Source organism: Hippoglossus hippoglossus, chromosome 7 (genome assembly GCF_009819705.1).
Source record: "Hippoglossus hippoglossus isolate fHipHip1 chromosome 7, fHipHip1.pri, whole genome shotgun sequence".
In the NCBI taxonomy this organism is placed as follows: Eukaryota; Metazoa; Chordata; class Actinopteri; order Pleuronectiformes; family Pleuronectidae; genus Hippoglossus; species Hippoglossus hippoglossus.
This window is the reverse complement of record NC_047157.1, coordinates 18,146,369-18,165,326: the sequence shown is the minus strand read 5'-3', so window position 1 is coordinate 18,165,326 and position 18,958 is coordinate 18,146,369. Positions and strand designations below refer to the sequence as shown.

The 18,958-nt window shown below is 44.8% G+C and overlaps 1 protein-coding gene and 1 long non-coding RNA gene across 2 annotated transcripts; one reads left to right on the top strand and one right to left on the bottom strand.

The window, feature by feature from the left end:
- Positions 1-8,010: 8,010 nt before the first annotated feature.
- LOC117765352 lies at positions 8,011-11,419 on the bottom strand. Its single transcript, XR_004614559.1, has 3 exons — positions 10,745-11,419; positions 9,681-9,771; positions 8,011-8,349 (listed from the first exon to the last, which is right to left on the bottom strand). It is a non-coding gene; the product is annotated as an uncharacterized LOC117765352 (long non-coding RNA).
- A 3,192-nt stretch (positions 11,420-14,611) lies between these two features.
- On the top strand, positions 14,612-18,588 carry mafba (v-maf avian musculoaponeurotic fibrosarcoma oncogene homolog Ba). Its single transcript, XM_034591847.1, has one exon. It carries the CDS (start codon positions 15,330-15,332, stop codon positions 16,395-16,397), a length of 1,068 nt encoding a protein of 355 aa, XP_034447738.1. The 5' UTR covers positions 14,612-15,329; the 3' UTR covers positions 16,398-18,588.
- The last annotated feature ends 370 nt before the right edge of the window (positions 18,589-18,958 follow it).

Below are 18,958 nucleotides of genomic sequence, written 5' to 3'. Positions count from 1 at the left end.
TGTGTGAGTGTTTGTGTGCCCGTCTCATAAATGTGAGTGTGTGTATGGCAGATTTTATGCCCGTGTGTGCAGGGGGAAAGGGCAGGGATGGGGGGGAGGAGGTGTATTAGTGTAACCCACTGTGAATCCTGGCGAGGGCCTAACGAGCAGCATGGCTGTGGCTCCATAACTCAGGTCCTGTAAAGCTGTCAGTGGAATTAAGAGCCACCCATTATAGGTGCCCATACAAGTGCCTCAATGCAAAATACCAGTCTTCTCCCTGGGGCCGGCAGCGGCAGATAATTTTAGCTACTTAGTGAATCATCTTCAAAGCCGGAGCTGAGCCTTTTCCGCTCTGTGGTTACAGCCTCAGCGGTAAGGACACATTGTTGTAGCGCGCTCCGCTCTGCACCTTTATTTGTGCTTTTTGAGTTGAACTTCCCTTCTTACATCAGACCCCCAGGTCTCCCCCCCCCCCCCAAGATCCCCAGCATCTCCAGAGACTGACACAGACAACACGGGACAGAAACGCGGTGATGGATGGATGAAAAATTATTATGAAGCTGTCCGGCCTTTGAATTATTGTTCTGTCTGTTGATAATCCCTTATTTTTCTCTTCCTGACATCCAACAAAATCTCTCAGTCGGACTAAAAAAAAAGGCGAGGGACGGCTGATGGAAGATGATGAAGTGAGGGGAAGGAGGGGATGTGGGGCCCTTGCTTCCCGCCTCTTTTAGGGAAAGAACATACTTGAAGGGAATGCTGTACACTCTCTCTCTCTCTCTCTCTCTCTCTCTCTCTTTCTCCCCCTCTCTCCCTGATATGAAAAATGAAAACTATAAGGGATACAATAATAAAAATAGCAGTATGAGTGGACAGGCCGGAGCAGTCCATTACTCACAGCTGCTTTGGGCTGCGTGGTAAAAATGTGCTGCTCGCTGCAAAAGCATGCATCACCGCCGGCCCAAAACAAATGGGCTGTCTCCAGCGTATTTACCTCCAATTGTTCAAGCATTTGTGGGGAGAGCTACGGCCTGTCCAGACAACTCAGGCCTGTCCGTCTGAGGGACATGAGAGCGGGTTATTGGGAGCCATGATGAGAGAGACATCGGATACACTGAATGACAATAACACAGGAGAAGAAGGATTGAGATAAAGGACTAAACAGGAAGAGGGGGGAAATCTGAGTTTGTGAAAGTGAAAATGGGAAAGAGGGGCTATATAGATTAAGAAAAACAGTTGATTGGTTAATTGAAAGAAAATTAATCAGCAGTTTTTGCTTGTCATTTATCAAACAAAACACACATTCACATTGTTACAGTTTTTAAAATGGCAGCATTTACTGCTTTTTACCACTAAATATCATCGATGGGACAAAACAAGCAATTTGAAAACATCAGTGGATGTCATGAATTGCAGGGACATGGGAAAGCTATTGTTTTATACTTCATAATGGATCATCCCTTGGTCATTTGTCCATTATAAACATTTGAATAATGGTGGCTGGGTCATGCAGCTTCTAAATATGAGAATTTGCCGTAATTGTCAGTTTTGTCTCTGACTTTAGGGAAAGAAAGAACTAAGGAGAGCAAACTTGGAGCTAAAAATTTAAAATTAAAACTCATTTGGGATACGTAACAATGTGTATTTACATTTTCAAAATTGGTTATAAACGTAACTTAAAGTTGATGAGACTGCAGTATTTTTATGATGATTGAACGGATTCTTTCAACATGAAGACTTATCTCAACACACACGAAACCAGTAGTTCTCACACTTGTTTGGAACGCTCTCCTTAAGAAGCCAAGAAAAAAACGTTCATGACCCCCTCCCCTAATTTGGGTGTGTGTGGACATTGGTGGGTGCTTGGGTTGTCGGAGTGAGGCCAGTCCTGCCCGCAACACGCTCTAATGCCCACCCCACCCCCAAGTAACAGGCACAGAGAGGGCCAGGAAAGAGACTGACAGAGACTAAAAATTTCATGGATAATTTGATGGTCCACGGCCCCACCAATGTGGCGGCGGACCAGGTGCCTAGAGGCCAGAGCCTAATGTCAGTGGTCTGAAATAAAAATCGTATTTAATGTAAGCAATAGTTTAATCTACCTTTTCCTCACTCTACTCTTTCTTTTTCTCTTCTTCCATTCTCTCTCTATCCCTCTAGCCTCAGCCCTGTGTCGCTGCATGAATCTATTTCCTGTATCCGTCATTTCAAATTAAAAGAGCTCTGCAGAGTAGTGTGATCGCTGGAAATGTGTTCAGGGAAAACACTGATTAACAATGAACTAATAAAAGAGGATCCAAGTTGAATTTTAGTGGAATGAAGGTCAGAACAATAACATCAGCAAACTTATTTTCATTTAATAAATCATATTCATTGAACTCAGTTTCACTCCATATTCTTTTCTCGTCCACCCCCTCCCTAAAAAAGAAAGCTCATTAACCTGGAAAGAAAAGCAAATCCTCCTTTAAGTTGTTAGTTCTTGTGTCGGTGTGTTACAGAGGAGTATCATTCTCATGCCTGGACTTTCGATTTGTTTTCTCTCTGAAGCCCCTGACGATTGCGGAGAGGGAGACGAGGAGAGAGGGGAGTGTTGTGTATAAACAGAGCGGAGGAGACAGAAGGAGTGAGGGAGTGGCAGTCACATCAACTACAGAGTCAACTCGTCTCAACCCCCATCATCAAGTTTGGGAGCGTCCCTGGGAGGCTGTGACTCAGACCTTCAGTGGTGGGTAATAACTTCATTTGGCTGCATGTTTTAGACACTTATCTTTCTATTCTTGATAATGCGGTGCTTTAACGGGGCGATGGGAACGAGGCTGAAACCCCCGCGAAGCTCGAGGCTGGGATCCGAGCCGGCTCCACACTGCAGCTTTACAGCTCAACGTCTCCCATATCCTGGTGCGATGCAGCTGTGCCTAATGTCGAAGCCCCACTGTTAAACAGCCCCCCTGATTAAGATAGCTCTCCACATCGCCCGTTTATCTCCGGCGCGGTCGTTAGCCAGGATGGGCCAGCTAATGATGAGTAGTTTACAATATGGCACTCTGGCATAATCGAGCCTCCCGTCATCATCTTGTGACGAGGGAGGAACCCGCCCAGCTCCAGCCTGTAGCTCTTTGCCCGCCGTCCATTCGGGAGACAGCAGATTTCAGAGAGCATCGCAGTGATAAACAGGAACAAGTCAACATAGTTTTTCTTATCATGATCTCTCTGCAAGTGCCGCCCAACGATGAGTACATCCAATAATATGCTGGAGGCAAAGTGGTAATCAGTGAGAAGTACCTTTATTGTCTCTATCGCATTACAGGGGAAACTGTGATTGAGATGTATGCAGCAACTGTGTTATTGTTACTCGCACAAAATCTTTGCTGACTGCTGTAGGTTTGATGTGTGTGTGTGAAACGAGGCAACGGATGTAAAGCGAACAAAGTATAAGGAATTGAATACAGCTTAAAGGAGTAATGAAAAGGGAATTGGGGAACACGGAGGTACAGATTAGAGAGAGAGAGAGAAAGTGAGAAGTAGAAAAGAGCTGCTTATTTAATTTATGTGGGGAGTGGAGGGGAGTGGCAGTGATACATGGGTTTGTTAGTCAATTGATAAAGGAGAGGAAATTTCTAAAAAAAAACATTCATCACCGAGAGATATGGCCGCCATACATCACCTATTTGCAAACAACCAGGGCTAATATTTATGCCTAGAAGGCACAGAGTGACCCCAACACACACACACACACACACACACACACACACACACACACACACACACACCTCGCCATGACCTAATTAAGCCAAGAGAATAGACCTTAATTGGAAAAAGGAAACTGAATTCTAAAGAACACAACAAAATGACAAACAGCTCATCCCTTATTGTAGAGGTGAATGCCTTAATGTCGTGGCCGTGTTGTTATTCATTGTTTTTTTTTGTAAACACAGATGCACAATGCCCCACATGTGAGCCTTTAGTGCTGCAGTGGTTGTAGTAATGTGGCGTCTCAAAGAAGTGGCCTCGATAAGGAGAGGGAAGATGAATCTAGTGGACCTACATGGTTTGTGCTTACTGTAGCCTATGTGCCAGTGTGTGTGTGTGACGATACATAAGCTAAAACCACTACATCTCTACGCTAACACACACACACACACACACTCTCTTTCTCCCTGTAATGTATTAAAAGCCGAATCCGTCTTGCTGCAGGCGGAATCTTTCATCTTTCCCCCCTTTCCCACATCCAGTCGACTTTGTGTGTGGAGACTTTTAAATTGTCACGGCTGAAATTTAATTATTTAATCCCCCGTGATCGATCATTAGTTAAAATGCCCGTTCCACAAACCCTGCACCCCACCCTCCATCACCAGCAGCCCACACCACCCATTAAGACACAGACAGCATTTTAAAGAAAAGGGGGGGGGGGGGGGGGGAGTGGATTGTGTTTCATTCACAAAATACAAAAAACAATAAATTCCAACCCCCCACCAGCAGTTTCCATTTAATTCAACAAACAAACAAAGAAATAAATAAATGTGTAAATAAATATGGCTGCTGTGTGGGATGGGTGTTGGGTGCACGTGTGTGTGTGTGTGTGTGTGTGTGTGTGTGTGTGTGTGTGTGTGTGTGTGTGTGTGTGCGTGCGTGCGTGTGTGTGTGTGTGTGTGTGTGCTTGGGGATGTATTGGGGGCGTCTTTCTCGCGACTCATAGTCCAGATGGATGACTTGTACAGGGGAGTGTATTTATTTTGCGGCGAGGCGACATCAGGAGATTTGTTATTCCCTGGCGTTGCCGAGTTTTTCACATTGCTCTACATCCCTGGGACCATATTTCATCCCCACACCCCCAATCCCCAAACAGATTTATTTACAGGCTCTCTTCCTGTACATGCACCCGCCTCTAACACATGCATACACATCGCTACAGACACATATACTCGTGCATATGTGCTATTAACAGCAGACGTGCTCGAGCACCGAGGACCACAAACACACCTAATATGAAATCAAATGTATGAACACACACGACACACCTATGTACAAATATACAGAGACATTTTTTATCTCTGTGCTGCGGTGCACTCTGTGATTTTCCAATGAGGATATTAAACAATATTGCCATTTTACCACCAGGTCCGCGGTGTCTTCATGATGAGGCTGTAATTGCTCTCATATATTCCACAAAACAAGGACTCGTCATCGGCCTGGAAGGAAACAAAATAAGGGACCAAATAAGGGTTCAAGCGGCTACGATTTTCTCTGAACACCAAATGATTATTATAAATGTGCCAAGAAAACTGTGCCGCCAACTTCCAATCTATTACCAAATTGTACATTCATAATATCAGCTACTTTCTCTGAATGGTTTTCCCTCTCTAAACTTATCTTATTGAACAAAGTGAGAATGGCAGCCTAGATTTTGATGTGGCAGTAAGATGTGCCTGCGGAATGCCATCTCCATCAGTAGCTGTACAAACTGTACATCAGTGATGTCAACCTCTATACAAGTCGAGACTTAAGTGGCTGCTGATACTCAATGTTAAGAGACTAAAGGCAAAGGTGCAGACATGTACTGTAAGCAAGCAGAGGCATTTTGTTCCATCCTTCCCTTTGGTCTCGCAAAGCAAGTAGCTGTCAGAGGGTGGACAGTTTCCCAATAGAGAAAGAGAGAAAAGGAGAGAGACTGAAAGAGAGGGAGAGAGAGATGGAAATGAAAGATTAAGAGAAATGATGAGAGAACAGGCGAAGAGGAAGGATGCAAACAAAGAGTAGAAGGCCCAATCGAATCCCCGTCCCTGACTCCACCTCTCCACCAGACTCTTAATAAAAGGGGGGGTGGTTGTAGTGAAATGCCAGGCACTCTGTTTAGAAATGAATAACCTGGGGATGTGTGTGTGTGTGTGTGTGTGTGTGTGTGTGTGTGTGTGTGTGTGTGTGTGTGTGTGTGTGTGTGTGTGTGTGTGTGTGCGTGCGTGCGTGCATGTGTAGGAAGGAGGAGGATGTTAGGGGTTCCTCGGCCCTGGGTCTCTCCCTATCTGTGTGAGTAATGATTCAGACTGCCAGTGTGGTGGTGTCGCCCCATCTATAACCATTTACACACAACCACACATACAAACAAACACACACACACACACACACACACACACGCTCAGACACACACAGAGAAGATTAATCAGACAGGGAACAGGGCAGGTGGATGGACACGGCGGCAGACTGGGTTCATCCATTCAGTCCTGAAACAGATATGCTGTAAACACACAGGGAGAGTTTTAGGTGAGAGCAGACGCTGACCCACCAGCAGCTTCAGTGACAGCTTCACTAACACAGAGGAAGTATATTATATTCTCATATCTACACACACGCACACACACACACACACACACACACACACACACACACACACACACACACACACACACACACACACGTACACATACAGTTTCCTCTGCTGCTGATGTTTCCCCTTATAAGAATATTACAAAAATGAAACGGACCCTGTACATGAGTAACAATGATTTTAATAAAAGAGTTACCTGGGAAATATCTACAATAAATATATATATATAAATAAATGTGGGTTTTAATACAAATTAAATGTTGATGCATTTCAAAGCTATAATTGATATTTTCATAATAAATGGGCTTGTGGTGACCAACGTACGATGAGTTATTACCTGAATCCGATGCTCCCCTCTGATTTATGAGTTTGTTTAACTGTCAGCCCCAAAACTTCACTGTTTCGGTCCCCCCCCCCCCGCCGCTCTGAGCTCGTCATATCCTGCTGCAGCCAGTTGAACACACTACAGTGGACACACACATGTGACACACACATTGAGCATAATACAGACCAAATACAAATAAACGATGAATATTAATGTTGCTCTGTAACTGTGGGATATTTAAAGGAGCAGCTGTTTGTTTTTTTTAACAAGTCGGACAAATCAACTTTAAATATGATGACATGTCAGGCTATTATCGGTTTATGGTCCAGGCCGATTCTAAACATGTAGATTTTTATTATATGAAGAGCTTAAACAGCATCATACTAACATCTCTTTTCATTACTCACACGCCCACATATCCAGTGAGAGTGTTATTGGTCGGTGAAGTCATTCCTCTTACCTTTATGGCTGTTAGGTGTGATGACATCCATCTGATGGGGCCTGTGATGGGGGACAAAATCCAAACACCTCTTTTTAAGGGAAATATCCTCTAAAGTTTATCGAAAACTAAACTTAGGCGTTGAACCTGCAGTGTTCACCTTTTGACTCTATTTGTAGCATAATGCAAACTTTATATAGCCTACAAATGCCAACCAGAGCGGTAATTCATATCTGCCCTCAGGCTCTTCTCTTCTTTCAACAGCCTCCAATATAAAAAAAGCCACACCCACAGTAAAAGTGTGTCCTCGTCATCAAGAACTTTCCTTTTTTACACTGTAATACTTCCTCTTAATGACAAGTTTCTGTTTTTATCTGGAGCATCAGAGACTTTTCATGTCGCTGTAACATATACTCAGTCTCCGTCACGTAAACTGCTCCCCTCTTCAGCTCTGGGAAACTTGCTGGTTGAAGTAAACATCAACCACGACCAGTGCGAGTGCAGGAATGTCACCACGGACACCAGATTTACCTGCTGCTGAAGGGCTTAGTCTGCATTTTGTGAATTTGCTTGGCATGGGCTTGAATAAAATGGACATTCGTATGTTTAAATCCTGTAATCGAGGTTTAAAAACTGATATCAAACAGATATTATCTCTTTAATACAAAATTAAGCGTGGAGTGCATTTTTGCCCAGAATTAGGGCTGACATAGAAATCACATTGTTTTTTACTCTTTAAATGCACATATAGGCTGTAAGACAAACTTGAAAATGTGAACATGCAAGTAAAATAATAGAAATAATAATTACAAGCACAAAATAAGTGGAAAGGGTTTATGTGAGAAGGGATAGAGGATGTGTTCTTAAAGAATAAGAATAAAGAAAGAAAATAAAAGCATTTTTACAATTGTACATGTGTGTCATTATAAGCTTGTTTTTTGTCTCTGCGAAAACAAAGACAAACAAACAAACAACAAAGCCATTACATTAGGTGATGTAAGTGAACAGGACTCCTTCATAAATACAGCTTGTCCTGTGGGTTTAGAGTAGGTTGGGGTGTGGTCCAGTGGTCAGGGAAATGGCCGGATGACCTGAACTGTGCTGAGTCATGTCCCATGTGAGGGATAGAGCTGCCTCCACCGGGCTCCGGGACGTGCACTTAACCTGCAGTAATTACTGGAAACAACACTGAGAACATGGTAACATGGAAGTCGTGGAAGTGGCTCGAAGATTTCAAATTGCTCTGAGCCTCTTGAGGCAGACTGCGGGAAATCCAGAACCCTAAAGTGGAAGCCTGAGTTGGATTTATCAGACAGGAGTCCGTCACTCAAACAACAAACAACTGAAAACACATTTTTCCAACTGCAATTTAAGTCCTTTGCATCATAAAATCTGTAAAAGAGAGAAAATGGTTCTATGGAACAGCCATTAATGGCAATCCCACTTGTGTGGATAATGACCTTACACCAATAGCCAACATTGATTGGATTTGCAGTGAATGGGAGGAGGAGAGGAGCAAAAGCGAGAAATCAGAGGGTACAGAGAGAGTGGTAGACGAAATAGGTTAAAGGAGAGAAAGAGGACAGAATGAGTGGAGAAAATAAGAAAAAGGGCAAACAGATAGAAAGAGAGAAAGACCCTGCGAATGAGACCCAAATGGCTGCTAAAAATCATTAATCTTGTGGGGATCTGTGTCAGCGAGCGGCGGCGACACAAAGAGCTCTAGGAGCAGCAAGGAGAGCAGCTCAGTGACCCGAGCCCAATAGGCTGAGAAAGGCCCACCAGGCTTTAATAGACTTTTGCTGATCCGACACTTGTTTGCTGGGAGCCACAAAGAGGCGATTGCAGGGGCTGACAGGGGCCTGCAGGCCCGGGGGCTCCCCTCCTGGTCCATGATAAATGACCCAGGGTGGGCAGGGCCAGGGCCAGGGCTAGAGGAGAGGGGTGAGAGAGCCGAGAGGCAAGGAGGTCACTCAGCAAGGGAGGATGGACAGAGGAGGAGGTGAGGGGAGGGAAAGAGGGGGATGCGGAGGAGTGGGGAGTAAATATGTTTAATAAAAGTATCATCTTCAGATTTACTCCGTGAACGACGAGTCCAGAGATTATGACGCGCGGGGAAAGAAGGGGAGAGGAGGAGAGGAGGAGAGGAGGAGAGGAGAGAGGAGGAGGGGAGAGAGGAGGAGAGGAGGAGAGGAGAGAAAGGGAGAGGAGGAGAGGAGGAGAGGAGGAGAGGAGAGAAAGGGAGAGGAGGAGAGGAGGAGAGGAGGAGAGAGGAGGAGGGGAGTGGATCCACCAGATCAGTCATGCCCACACACTCTCACTCTGGATTAAACTGACCTGGGGTCTGCTCACATCTTTTTTCCCTCGTCTTCCTAAGTGAACACTGAGAACAAACTAAGTACGGATCTTAAAGATTTATACTTTACACACTTGACGGGAAAATAAAACGTCTCCTCAGATATTACACAGAGCCTTTTGGGGATTATTAAAAGCCTTTCTTTGCTCTTAGCATAATAACACACTGGCGCTGTATATACCCTATACTGCAGATGACGTACATTTTCCAGAATATAATATGAAGTGGAAATTTAATACAAGCCAGAGATATGTACTGACAGCTCCATGTGCGAGCGATTAGAGGAGACCAGGGACAGCAGAGGATGATCCTCCACTCTGACATGTTAATGCCAGAGGGAAGCTGAGCTAAAGCAAAGAATAAGACGATAATTATCAGTTTAACAGAAAAACTTTAGTTATTTTTAAAGGAAAGAGGTGCCACTCATGCCTCAGATATTATAATTCCACAAAGAATTCAGTTACATGCATATAGAATTACAGTAGCCAGTTATTTATAATACAGATGTAAACTGTGGTTCTGACCAGAGAATATCAGGCTTTAATTATGTTATGCCTGCTCTCTGATATTTGGTTCTTGTGGCGTCGCCTACACTCTGTGGTCACACACACAGCCCTGGTTTATGGTAGAAGAAGAAAAAAAAAAACAGTGTTATGCAGAAGCCTCAGCAAAGAGCCAACTGGAAGGGAGCCAAACAATTGTACATAGCATCGCAATTTACATTAATGAAATGACCGCAGCAAACGGCAGATTTACTGCTCTCTTTCTTCTGGGATTAAGCCAGTACAGTGCATTCTGACATTTATTTGTTGTTATATTTACAGCACGTCAATCAGAGACATCTAATCTCAGAGAGGGCCTACAATTATGCCTTGGCCTCACTATCATATTTCAATGTCTTCCGCCTGCCTCCCTGTCATTTAAAAAAAAGAGAGTGAATGACTTCAGCGGCGGAGTTGGAGCTGTCTGCATGAGGCAGAATAAATAAATAAATAACCACCGCATGTCACTGATGATACACATCAAACCATTAGCAGTGAGTAAATGCGCCACCAGAGGCGCCCTGTCACAAGAAATAAGCCCTAATTTTCCCCTGCACACACAACTGCACCTCCTCAGCGGGTAAATGGTGAGTGGGACTGCTGTGATAACACCGGCAGAGAGTTATGACTGTCTGAAGCAGGCGTGTGCACGAAGAACACAACATGCAGAGTGGAATATTTTCTTTTTTGGGGAGGAGGTAGATAAACATTTGGTTTTCACTGTTAAATCGATGCGTTTTCATATTAATGAGATTGTAAGAATTTGCACTTATCTCACCTCTCGCTGTTCTCCCGAAAGACTCCTCAGTCAATTACCCGCGATAAGGATGTTGCTGTGCGCGGAGACTGGCCTCTGCCTGTTTACACCGGCGACGAGTCTTAATAATACATGTTTTCACAAGAGACAATCGATCAGTCTGGAGTAAACAAGGATGCCCGAGTAGCTGCACTGCTGTAAACGGAAGATGTTAGAGGGAAAAGGGGAGGGGGTGGGGGGGACAAACATGTAGAATTTATATTATTCTAAGTCAGTGAAGGTCAGATACTGGAAACAGTCATTCAGGGTAGAGATCAGTTAAAGTGAAAAAAAATGCATTTTGTTACATAACTGAACGATAATCAACTAATTAATGACACAAGATCAAATGTGAATAATGGTCAATTAACAACGAATAATTCTTTGTCACTTTTGTTCCATTCAGTTCAATCCTAAACCAAATGGCAGATTTATGTTGTAGTGACACATTTCACTCTTTAAACGTATTAGTTCTCCAAATGAAAAGTTTATTATAATACGCTTTGAAACTGGTATTTACTGCGTAATGGAAGCGGTCTCGTTTAAAACTTTTTCGGAGGATGAAGGCTGCACGAGAACCTGCGCGTCTCTCTTCTCCCTCCAGCGTGAAAGACTTTTAAAAAAGCAGCACCGTCTCTCCTTCTCCATCCCTCACTCCCTCTCACGGGCCTTCCACCTCGGCTTTTTTACTCTGCAGCGTTTCCAGGAACGGTCGAGGAGGGAGACCATAAAGCGTTATCATTACGCACGCCAAAAGACCACGAAATAAAACCACATAGTTTCCCCCCAGAGTGAGACAAAACCTCTGACTCTGACTCTGAAAGAAAAAAAAAAAAGTATTCCTTACATCCAGTGCATCCTGCAGACGGAGTTGGGGCTCGCACAGATCCGAGGGGGTCCTGGGCAGAGCGACCCCGGCCTCAGGGCAGCCGGTGCGCACGCATGGATAAGTCCAGGAGCAGGGTAGAAATCCATTGCCCATTTGTGAGGCGAGTCGCGCCTCTTCCCGTGGACCCTCCGTGGGCCTCCAGTGTGAAACCAGCGGGCCTGTTGCAGGTGTGAGATGGGAGCTGTGGGGAAGCTCCGCAGCCTCCGCAGCCTCCATGCGTCAACTGTTAAATGTAACATTTTAAAGGTGATTTTATTTCTGTTATTCATTCCTAAAATCCGTAGGATGGGACTCTCATTAGGGGGCGAATAAGCAAGCATCAACACTTTTTTTCGCTGTCCATAAGCACACGGATCACTTAATAGATCATTAACCACCGATATGCTGCTGACATGGACGCTTTTTTACATCTCGTCTCTCCATTACAGCCCGTTATTACCGAAGGGGGAGAGCCGCCGGCAGGCCTGCCTGGATCTATTAGACGGTGGACTCGGGCTATATTAGAGAGCATTACGACCTAATGGGGCTGCCGCCGGGTCGGCTTCGCTGGGAAGAGGTTTTAGAGCAGCTCGTCTCGGCACGACGCGGCACGGCACGGCACGACTCGCCCGGGGCGCTTTTTTGAAGTTGGAGCACGAGAAGTGAGAAGCTCGCCTGCAGGTTCAGGGAAATAAAAAAGGACGAGTGTGTAACTTGAACATTTCCTACACTTTTCTGGTTGTGGGCTAAAAAAAATTAAATAAATGAATTTATATTAGAGTGTGTGAGTTTAGGGAGATAACATCCAGACACAATGACGCTGGAGAAGAGAAATGAGTGAGTAAAAAACTAAATAGACTTAAGGCTTTAAAAAATCATCAAATTGTAGGTTTGGCTCAAAATAATTTAGGTGCGTAAAATTATAATAATAAAGGACTAATATTAATTTGAACAATATTACTAATAATACAAATACTTGATCGTCATATGTCATTCTGCTGTTTCTGTAAAGTTGCCTGGATGCTTCACAACACTGTTATTATTCTTTGTAAAATGTTTATTGACAGTGTTTGATTTCACGATTCTACATTTTCTTTTTAACTTGTGCACAAATATGCTTAAAATGATCCTTGCAAATTAAAAAAAGAAAAATTGCATGATAGGAGGATTTGGCTTTGGCGTGTGCAGGCTAAATGATTTATGACACGAGCTGCATGCGGAGTTCATCTATTGATACACTGCTGCACAACTCGGACTGATTAAGAATTTAAACTAAACAAATAAGCCCTTCATTATCGGCTCTCATCTTTGGCAGCCTCCTCTTACATCCAGCCTGATCAATAGGCTCCGGTCGCGGCTGTGCTCAAGCGTGGATATGAGGTGGAAACGAAATGATAATCCAATCGATCCCTCCAATTGACTCATTTACAAGCAGTTCCCTCTTTTTTTCTTTTTTTTTTGCAGGGAAGCGAGACATTTGCTCACATCGGTCCTCTGTTGTTGTCTCCTCGGACAATTAAAATACAGATCAAATCAATGATGCACACAAACACACACACACACACACTGAAGGATCTGATCTTCATTGGCCAAAACGACCTGTTTAGACAGAGTCCGTGCAGGTGATTAAACACGTGGCAGTGTGTGTTCCTGACACTCAAACGACAGGGATTAATAGTTGTCGGTCATATTCGCAGGATGTGACCTTTGCAACGAGCAGTACGCGTGAAGACGAATAAGCAGCAAACAAGAAAAGAGATCCAGGTTTTTAAGTTGCAGCATCTCAGTTCGCGTGTTCTCCACACGGGGGCATCCTTGAGCCTGTTTTCTTGCCGAGTCCACCCTGTCGTGATGCTGCGCGGTGTAAAACAAAGTGTCCGAGCCAAGAGAGGAGCCTGGTGTGGGAATCTGGGAGTAATAACGGGCTCCGAGCGAAGTCCACTTTACTTGCACCAGAAGGAATCACACTTAACCTATAATGGCTGTAACACAAGGTCACACAAACACAGCCAGGAGCGCCGGGGTCCACGCTGGATCAAGTTCGGTGCAGCGAGGTCACGGTATAATCACCAGTGAGGATCACAAATGTATAATCAATGCCAGGAGTGATATGGTTTTATTATGATTGTTGATTACGTGGGTAAGATATTGTTTAAAACTCAGAGTCTGACTGGAAGCCACGTGTTTGTCAGTGTGTGCGTGTGTGTGTGTGTGTGTGCGTGCGTGTGTGTGCGTGTGTGTGTGTGTGTGTGTGTCCGCAGCAGAGAACACGAAGTTGTGCGTCCTTGTTTGCAAGAAAGGGTCAAGATTCAACTTTGATAATCAACTATGATAATCTGTGGTATCAGTTTACTGTCGACCTTTTGTCGTTGGTTCAATCTAACCAGTGATTAGTTATCTTGTGGTTTTTGTGTAGACATGTATAATGTGTGTAACACATTTAATGAGACAAATAAGTTTAGAAATGAACCGTTTGTGTCCAGATGGAATCCAGTTGTTTCAAGCACTTTGTTGATCACTAATGTTAAATTAAGGGAAGGATCAGGATGTCTTTTTTCTGTTTCTACCACTTAAGACACATTTTTCTGGCAAATGATGCAAAGTCGAACAGTTGTTATAACCACATTGCACATTGCTCTTTATTTATATAAACTGATGTTTATATAAAATATAGATTTTGGGGGGGTTAACTTCTAAGTTGTGTTATAAAGTGCTATAGATCATTTCCACTGATCTTACAGCAGTACGCCTGAAACCCCCTGGTACCCCCCTCACTGGGATCTGGAGGTGCCGCGTAAAGAGCCGCGGGGACGGTGTCCGTAAAGTGAAGGCATTTCTCTCTCTCTCCCTCTCCTCCACTTTCCTCCCACCTCCTGCTTTTAGGGAAGTCGGTCAGCTGACTGTCTGAAGCTGTCAAGACTGCGCGGTGCGCCCTCCTCTCCGCTGCTCTCCGCCTCCTCCTCTTCCTCCGTTTGTGCGCAGAGTCCCGCTCCCATTGGAGAGCCGAGCGCCACGGATCCAGCCTTTCGCCTCGACGTCACGGCGCGCTATAAGGATAAAGCGCTGGCTCGCTCCGAGCGCAGTCTGCTGGATACCAGAGAGCAGGAGAGAGCGAGAGAAGCGAGCCTTGAAACCTCTGCGGTGCAGAGCTGGAAAAGCTGCTTCTCAGCGAAATTCAGACGCCCTATATTTACCCTGCTTCTTTGCTCCTATTCTTTTCCTGGAGAAAAAAGGGGACTTACTACCAAGAAGTTGCAACGAGGACTGGTGCCCGTCTCTGCGACCGAATGTGGTATTTCTTTTATTATTATTATTTATGCAGATTTCTTTTTTTGTGTGTGTGAATACACTTCTACTGAAGGGACTGAGGTTTTTATTTTTGCACTGAGACGCATTGCTTCCTACCTCCTGCCTGGTCTCCCTGCCAGATGATCCCGGCAGAAGTAGGCTACATGACGCAAACCGCGAGCAGAGCAATAGTCTGAAAGTTTTTCCTCCACTACTTTTTTTTTCGTTTTCCTTTTTTTTCCACCTCTCACACGGTGGTTCATGCGAAAGCAAGTCCGCGCACAGCGGTGGAGGAACCAGAAGAACTATTGCATGAAACCAGAGAGGAGAGAAGAGACGCTGATTAATAAATCCGTTTTTGCGACGCTTGCAAATACCGTTGCATTTCTGCAATAGAGTCGCGACAGCAACATGAGTACAGAGCTGAGCATGGGTCCGGAGCTACCCAGCAGCCCTCTGGCTCTGGAATATGTCAATGATTTTGACCTGATGAAGTTTGACGTGAAGAAGGAAGGCCTGGCCGGGCTGGAGCGCAACGGGGTGCGCCAGTGCAACCGCCTCCAACCCCAGGGCTCCGTGTCCTCCACCCCCATCAGTACACCCTGCAGCTCGGTGCCCTCTTCGCCCAGCTTCAGCCCCACAGAGCAGAAAAACCACCTAGAGGAGCTGTACTGGATGCCGAACAGCGGGTACCATCAGCAGATAGACCCGCAGACGCTAAGCCTGACCCCGGAGGACGCGGTGGAGGCCCTGATCGGAGCCACAGCGCACGGCCACCCTCCGCCTCCGCATGTCCAGCAGCAGCTGCAGCAGCAAGGCGCTTTCGAGGGCTACAGGGGCCCGCATCACCACCACAGCCACCACGGCCACAACCAGCAGCACCATCACCCGTATCCGGGGGGCATCCCGCACCACTCCGAGGAGCTGTCCGGGCACCCGGGCGGACACAGCCACCCACACAGCCAGCATCACCATCACCACAGCCAGGACCCCGACAGCCCGTCCCCGCTGTCCCCGGACGACCTCCAGCCGCTCCATCACCACCGCCACCACCACCACCATTCGCACATGGGCCAGTCGGGCTCGCACCACGGCAGCGGGAGCGGACTCAACGTGGAGGACCGCTTCTCCGACGACCAGCTGGTGTCCATGTCGGTGCGGGAGCTCAACAGACACCTACGGGGCTTCACCAAGGACGAGGTCATCCGCCTCAAGCAGAAGAGGCGGACCCTGAAGAACCGGGGCTACGCGCAGTCCTGCCGGTTCAAGCGTGTGCAGCAGAAGCACGTGCTGGAGAACGAGAAGACGCATCTGATGAACCAGGTGGAGCAGCTGAAGGCGGAGATCGGCCGCCTGGCCCGGGAGAGGGACGCCTACAAACTCAAGTGCGAGAAACTGACGGGCTCGGGGGCCAGTAACGGGTTCCGCGAGGCTAGCTCGACCAGTGACACCCCGTCATCTCCAGAGTTCTTCGTGTGAGTTGTCACAGCCTTTTTTCCTCACAACAAAACTTTGCCCCCCTCTCCACCAACATCTTCTCCTTTTTTTGGGACTGATGAACAAACGATAATAATCCACTCCTCCCATACTGTTTATGATAATAACCCTTATATTAGAAGAGTAATCCATCAAATAGTATCCTCATATATAACCATCTCTCCATCCACGTGTCAACTGAGATACAAAGAGCAACGTAGAGATCAGTCGCAGTATCTTTGTAGATTAGTTGCTTGTAGTGAAGAGACTTTTTTTTTTTTTTTTTTGTTCCTCCTCAAAGAAGCGGAAGGATCGACTGATGAACTCTTTTTTTTTTTCTTCCTCTCTCTCTCTCTCTCTCTCTCTCCTTCCTTTGAGGCTACAGCCTTTAAATAACCTGTAAGTAGTGTGGGATGGCGTCGAGGTGTCGTTGTCTTGTAATTCTCTTATGAAGCAACAACAAGTAGCTGCAGGGCCATGGCCTCGCGGGCTGCGACTCACATTCGACAAGTGGGGCCCGTAAATCTGAGAAAAATCTCCAAAAAAGCAAGACTCCACTTTATGCAAAACTTCTGTCTGCTGACCCGTCACAGGGTGGGGGGGGGGGGATACATTTTTATGCAACATCTCATTGATTTATTGCCTGCTTGGTTATATTCGAATATATATTGAAACAAAAAAAAAAAAAAACCTGCATTAATATTAATCCTGCATGCTGGACATGTACGGTAATAATTTCTATTTTGTACCTTCATCTTCTCGTGTATATTAAGAGCATGTTGTTGATCTGCGCTTCTCCATGGTTGTTCAGGGGGGTGGGGGTGGGGGGGTTAGAGATTTGCAGCGGGGACAGAACAGCAGGACTGCCGGTGCAGTGTCATATGGTGTGGGGTTCTTTTATTTTTTTCTTCTTTGAGCTTGTAAATATTATGCAACCGCTAAAACTGCACAACAAGATCGAGGAGGCTGGTTTGAACTTCTTTCTTTCTTTGAGTTGTGTTTTTTTAAATTTCATTTATTTTTGATGTTTTGTTTTATGAGTTGGGGGGGGGGGGGGTATTGATTGAGAGAGGAGTGCATTTTTTTTTTCCTTTTTCCATTTAAATACAACATGTGTGTCAAGTGCACTTTTTTTTTTGGAATAATGATTTGCAAGTTTTCATTTTGACTTTTGTGCAGACCTCCCTCCAGGAAGACATACTATGATATAATACTGTCATATTATTCAGGACGGGCCTGAGTGCAGAGTTTTTAGCGAAACATCTGGACACACGTGAGAAGCTGAGGACGCGGACGTGTGGCCATGAGTTTATCTCTCACACACACACACACACACACACACACTGCACAGAAGAGGCCATTGCGCACCACACTCACAACGTGGGTTAGTCCTTTGTGTCGTTTTGATTCTATGTGGCTTTTGTGCCACTAATTCAGAAAAGTCTTGTCTGCCTTTCCATGAACATTTGAAGAAACCACATCAAACCAGATCTTCTGCCCGCTCTGTGTAATTGGCGGCCACCTGTAGCACATTTCCACTGGGCCTAATATCAAGGATTTATATTTTTAACGATATTTAGTAAAAACACGTACATGTCAGGGGTTTTATGTAGAGTTAATATTTAGATAACGCGAGCGTTTGAATACAAAGTTTGACTATTAATGCTCTATGTTTTCCTGATTTTTATTCTGCAGGTCAGTTAAAAAGGGGACACAGGTTGTGCAAAATTCTCAAAATGAAAACAATATGTACGTTACGTATGATGTGTGTTTTTTTTTTGTTTTGTTGTATTATTATTTGATGATTCTGGTTCTGCTGGCCAGATGCATAGTTAAAGTTTTTATTTTAATGATTTAAATTAACAAAAAACTGTCAGATCATATCATAAGCATGGTGCTTGCATTTGAAACTATTGTTGAAAAGTCACGCATTTAACAATCTTTGGTTTGTTACTGATTCAACTGTGTTGAAATCAAACTGAAACTGCAGCAGCGGGTTGTTGTTATGTTTTCGCCGATTCCATGTACTTTGCGATGATGGGGATCAATTTTCAATCCTGTTTATATAAATAATAGTTAAACACTTAAATTTGAACTGTTCCATTCAGGCTGGTTTCTGTTTTGTCTTATTTTGATTGTTTTTGGAAGAAATTGTTTCCTATTTTGCTTATTAAAGTCATTGAAATGGCAATAATTACCTCTCAGACTTTTTTTTAATATTCCTGTGATGTTCACACAAAGTCACGTTAACAATATTAGTTAATACGATAATTAATAACCCCACACAGTGCAGACACAGCAGCGCCAGGACACACTCACTTTGTGCCAAAAAAAAAAAAAAAAAAAAAAGTAACCTCTCACGGTTTAACAGATTTTGCGCAGAGCTTCGGGGGAAAAATATTTTCTCTTCTCAGAACAGATTTTGCGCAGACGTTTAAACTGTTTGCATTGCAGCCATCCATGGCGTGGGTTTTATTTTCAGACTTAAAGGATGACGTGGAAACTTTGGACGGAAGCCTACTGGCCTACTGCGATTAGATCACAGGGTCTGGTCGTTTACGAGG

What these genes read in the sequence shown, in the direction of transcription:
- mafba (XM_034591847.1), top strand. Translation starts at nt 15,330, where the DNA reads ATGAGTACAGAGCTGAGCATGGGTCCGGAGCTACCCAGCAGCCCTCTG.